Genomic DNA, 4,840 nt, shown 5'->3' with positions numbered 1-4,840 from the left:
GAAGAGCTGGATCTGACGACGCGGAGCTGGACACGGCACGGAATCGGAAGACGAGCTGCAGGTCGGGATAAAACACCGGCACGCAGACCGGGAGGTACTAGCGGCACGCAGACCGGCATAATATATCTGCACGCAGGCCAGGATAAACTATCGACACGCAGGCCGGGATAAAACACATAGGTCAGACGATGCAAAGATCAAAACATAACCACTCGAGGGTCGGAACGCAACCATGACACAGAGCCAGAACAATGATGGGCCGAGGGTCTGATCAGCGCTGAAAACATACATCAACATGGATCGAATACTAAATCAACATAGGCAATGTATGACTGTGAGGATCGAAGGCGCGACGGTGGGGGGGACGACTGCGGCTAGGAGCAGATTTTGCATTGCCATGGTCGACGGAGCGACGGACGCTGGTAAGGAGGGAGAGGGAGCGGAGCGTGGCTGCTGGATACAATGGTGGCTCGGCAGTAGCCTTTGTCACCAGCGTCGGATCATGCGGAGAGGCAGTCGTCATGAGGAGAATGTCGTGAGGAGAAGGAGGAGCAGTGGCGAACGCCGGCGAAGAGCGGAGCGTGTGGAAGAGGAGAGGGGCAGTAGCCGGTCCGGCAGCGGTGACACGCGGGGAGGAGGAGAGGGAGGCTGCCGGTGTCGGCTGGTGAGCTCAGGCGGCTAGGGCTGCGAGACAGAGAGAGAGGGATGTGGTGGGGGGCTGTAGTGCCGATGGCTTCGTCAGCATCGACCTCCCTCCCGAGCATCTCCTGTCAGTGGTGCCGTTGAGAGAGATGAAGGAGGAGGAATAGCGGACGGTCCGCCCGGCGGTGAGGTCGCGAGGAGGAGATAGAGAGGAGTAGGAGTGGCGGCCGATGGCGGCTCCGGTGAGGGAAGGGGAGGATGTTGTCGTCGTTGGCGTCGAGAGGAGAAGGAGGAAAGAGGGGCTGTCGCCGACATTGCGAGGAGGAAGAGGAAGAAAGGTGGGTCAGCGTCGACGAGGAGGTGAGCACGAGGGGAAGAAGGAGAGAGGAGAGGGAGAGAGGGCTTTGGCCGACGTTCGAGGGTGGCGGCGAAGGAGGTAGAAGTCGGCATGCTGGAAACAAAGCAGGCTGTCAAGGACGTGAGCAGGAGGGGTCAGCGCTACTGGTGGTTGCGTGGGGAGGAAGAAGGCCCACGCGTGCTGGGTGAGTCCGGCGACTCAAGTCCGGCAGCCTTGGCACATTAGGCGGCGGAGAAGAAACCCAACCCTGCCAGCGAGGCCTCGTGCGTGAGAGCATGGAGCTGCCGACATCAGACGTCATAGGCGTCGGAAAGGGAGGAGGGAAAAGGGGCTGCGACATCGCTGGAGAAAACAGTGGCGGCATTCGAGACGAGGGTTGCGTGGGTGAGGAGAAGGGATGACCAGAGGGAGAAGAAGAGGGGAGTAGCCGAGGGCCGACATCGTCGTCGGCGCTGAGCGTTAGAGGGAGGAAGAAAGCTCTCTTCTTCCTCCTGTTGGCGGCGGAGAGAAAACGCACGAGCCCAGGCCCCTTTTCGAATCGTGTCCTCCCTTTCCTCTAAATTCCTAAACAGTGATTTGACAAAATTGTCCTTCCTCCTCACACTATTTCCTCCTATACCCCTCAAACCATCTCCGTATCATAAGAGATAGAGTTCAGTAGCATAAAATGATCCATATAATCAACTTTATCTAATAGGATAAGACTTGATTATTATTTTAGTAATATTATGAAATATTATTCTATTTGAGTTGTACGTGCTATCTGCGCTATCTATCGAGGGTATATAAGATTTTGAATTAGAACAGCTCAATGTCAAAACAACACTCTTAAACAATGATCTAGTGGAGCAGATGCAAAACACTCAGACATGGCAAACCTAATAATCGATACGGTCTTGATAAAGAAATGAGTAAACTTTCAGATACCTCCAACAGCTAGCTGCATAAACTAGTGATTGGCGAGGAACATGCAGTCCCTTTAAATTATTGTTTACTTTTTGCTGCATAACAATCGACTTACTATATCGAAGCTTATAATAAAGTGATGATGCTCACCGACGATTGATTGCAGTGAGAGCTTAATTCTTTCCCTGCTCGAGCATTGCAGCTGCAGGTTAATTAGTCTTTAATTATATTTATTTGTGCAGTTTAAGGCCGCAATCTGTAGATTCACACCACATGACAACATTAAAGTGAGCTTAATTTGCTGAAATAAGACATCTTTAAGGGAAGTTGGGTGTAGTTCAGCACTTTAGCCACAATTTTATATATGCAAATATTTACAAATTACGCCTCTAGTTTGAGTTTTTCCTTTAAAAAAAAACGCATACTGTTTTGTTTTCCTTCCTAAACAGCCTGATTCATGAATTAATGGCTCAAGCATGCTTAATTCTAGTGTTTATATACTTTTGATGGCTCAAGCATGCTTATTCCTAAACAGATATAAACTATGTCGTACAACAAGAGTTTTTGTTAGTTTGAGGTCTAAGATGGAGCGACTAATCATTTTTAAGTATACTTTTGGCAACAACTCGTCGATCCATTTTAACTAAAGAAATATCTAAATACATCGTATATTTTGAGAGTCTCAAAAACGATACGACGACTTTTGGCTGTGGAAGAGTTTGGTCAAAACATTTGAATAACCATTTCAACTTTAAAAATTTGTAAACTTGTCTCTCATGCTCACGAATGCACTGGCATATTTTTCTCTCCCAGAACGAGTAAGTTTACGTCAAAGTTATTGAGAAAGACAGATTTAAATATGTTCAGCATAGCAAGAGTATCATACGTATTTGGAAAGAGAATTATAAGATACGCATTTTGTAATCCTGAAATTATAAATAAGAATGGTTATGGAAGCCTTTTCACTTCTCATTTACATGGTTTGTTGCTTGTTTCTTGAAACTAACAACAATGGCTAAGTCTTGCATGCCACTCTCTGAGCTTGCAACTTCGAACACCCATGGAGAAGACTCCCCCTACTTTGCTGGCTGGAAAGCTTATGATGAGGAGCCTTACGATGCTGCAGAGAACCCTTCAGGGGTCATCCAGATGGGTTTGGCAGAAAACCAAGTCCGTCCTCTTCCATACACTAGAAATCTATCATAAAAAGGCTATGCAATTAGTCGACATGAACATGTGGATGGGTTTCTAATTGCTGTCTTGGTTTCTCAGCAGGTATCATTTGATCTATTGGAGGAGTATTTAGAACAGCATCCAGAGGCAACTGGCTGGGGATGTGGCATTTCTGGCTTCAGAGAAAACGCTTTGTTTCAAGATTACCATGGACTGAGAGCTTTTAGACAGGTAACTGCTAGTCAATTGTAGTTTAATTGAAACAACAACAACAACAACAAACTCTTTCTACAGGCAATGGCAACTTTCATGGAGAAAATAAGAGGAGAAAGGGCAAAGTTTGATCCTGAACGCATCGTCCTCACCGCCGGCGCGACTGCTGCAAATGAACTACTAACCTTTATCTTAGCTGATCCCGGAGACTGTGTACTGATCCCCGCACCTTATTATCCCGGGTAATTAATTAAGAGTTTAAAACCAGTATCAATGACAATCTTTCTAATTACTTTGATGCCTAAATTTGAATTGATTTCGGCATGTTCAGGTTTGACAGGGACCTAAGATGGAGAACTGGTGCTAATATCATTCCGGTCCATTGCAACAGCTCAAATGGATTCCAAATTACTACTCAAAACTTAGAAGCAGCATTTGCTGAAGCAGTGGCCATGGGATTCAGAGTCAGAGGAGTGCTCATCACAAATCCATCGAACCCGTTAGGCACGACGATTTCCAGGCCTGTTCTGGAGGAAATACTCGTCTTCGCGGCGCGCAACGACATACATTTGATATCAGATGAGATCTACTCTGGCTCTGTTTTTTCCCCTGATGAATTTGTTAGCATGGCAGAGATCGTGGAAGAGCGCGGATACAAGGACTGTGAGAGGGTGCACGTAGTGTACAGCCTCTCCAAGGATCTTGGCCTTCCAGGGTTTAGGGTCGGAGCCATTTATTCCTACAATGATCGAGTGGTGACAACTGCCAGGAAGATGTCCAGCTTCACTCTGGTCTCGTCTCAGACCCAGAAGATGCTGGCTTCCATGCTCTCCGATAGAGTCTTCGTTGAGAATTACCTGGAAACGAACAGGAAGAGGCTTAAGGAGAGGCATGATTACATTGTCGAAGGGCTAAAGGATGCTGGCATTGAGTGCTTGCGAGGGAATGCTGGGCTCTTTTGTTGGATGAATCTGGCTCCGTTGCTGAAAGAGACCACGAGAGAAGGAGAGCTAGAGCTGTGGAAGTTGATACTGCAAGAGGTGAAACTCAACATCACTCCAGGCTCCTCATGTCACTGCTCGGAAGCAGGATGGTTTAGGGTATGCTTTGCTAATATGAGCCAGAGAACACTGGAAGTTGCCCTGAGGCGAATGAGAAATTTCACGGAGAAGATGATGATGATTAAGGAAAATTAATTGATTAATAAATACGCGATATAGATTTTTGATATATTACAGTACTTACTATATCTCTCTTTTCATTTTTTTTTTGTTTGTCCTTCTTCATCAAGATTAATTAGAGCCTTGAATTCGGAAAGGGAATTGAATAAGTTTATGCAGTTGCGATGAATGAAATAGTTTTTTATGAAAAGGTCGTAGGGCGACAAACAAAGTGATTTCGAGAGGCTTGGACCATGCTAGCTACATGTTTTCTCTGATTGAAGGTCAACGCGTGCGTTGTTTAATGGTGCAATTAACGTCAGAGAACCAATTGTTTGTTCTCAAGTCAAATTTCATTTTGTAAAGAAACCGTGCGCTCTTGTTCTAA

The 4,840-nt window shown here is 46.3% G+C and overlaps 1 protein-coding gene across 1 annotated transcript; it reads left to right on the top strand.

Moving 5' to 3' along the window:
* Positions 1-872: 872 nt before the first annotated feature.
* Positions 873-4,467, top strand: LOC121990046 (1-aminocyclopropane-1-carboxylate synthase 7-like; the record flags this gene model as incomplete). Its single annotated transcript, XM_042544302.1, has 5 exons — positions 873-980; positions 2,849-3,076; positions 3,182-3,310; positions 3,374-3,534; positions 3,624-4,467. Coding segments are annotated over exons 1-5 (1,470 nt in total), but the record flags the coding sequence as incomplete, so codon positions are not given.
* Positions 4,468-4,840: the final 373 nt, after the last annotated feature.

This window comes from Zingiber officinale, chromosome 6B (assembly GCF_018446385.1).
Source record: "Zingiber officinale cultivar Zhangliang chromosome 6B, Zo_v1.1, whole genome shotgun sequence".
NCBI classification, from domain to species: domain Eukaryota; kingdom Viridiplantae; phylum Streptophyta; class Magnoliopsida; order Zingiberales; family Zingiberaceae; genus Zingiber; species Zingiber officinale.
Note: the sequence above shows the minus strand (reverse complement) of the source record. Positions and strands in the feature narration are given on the sequence as shown.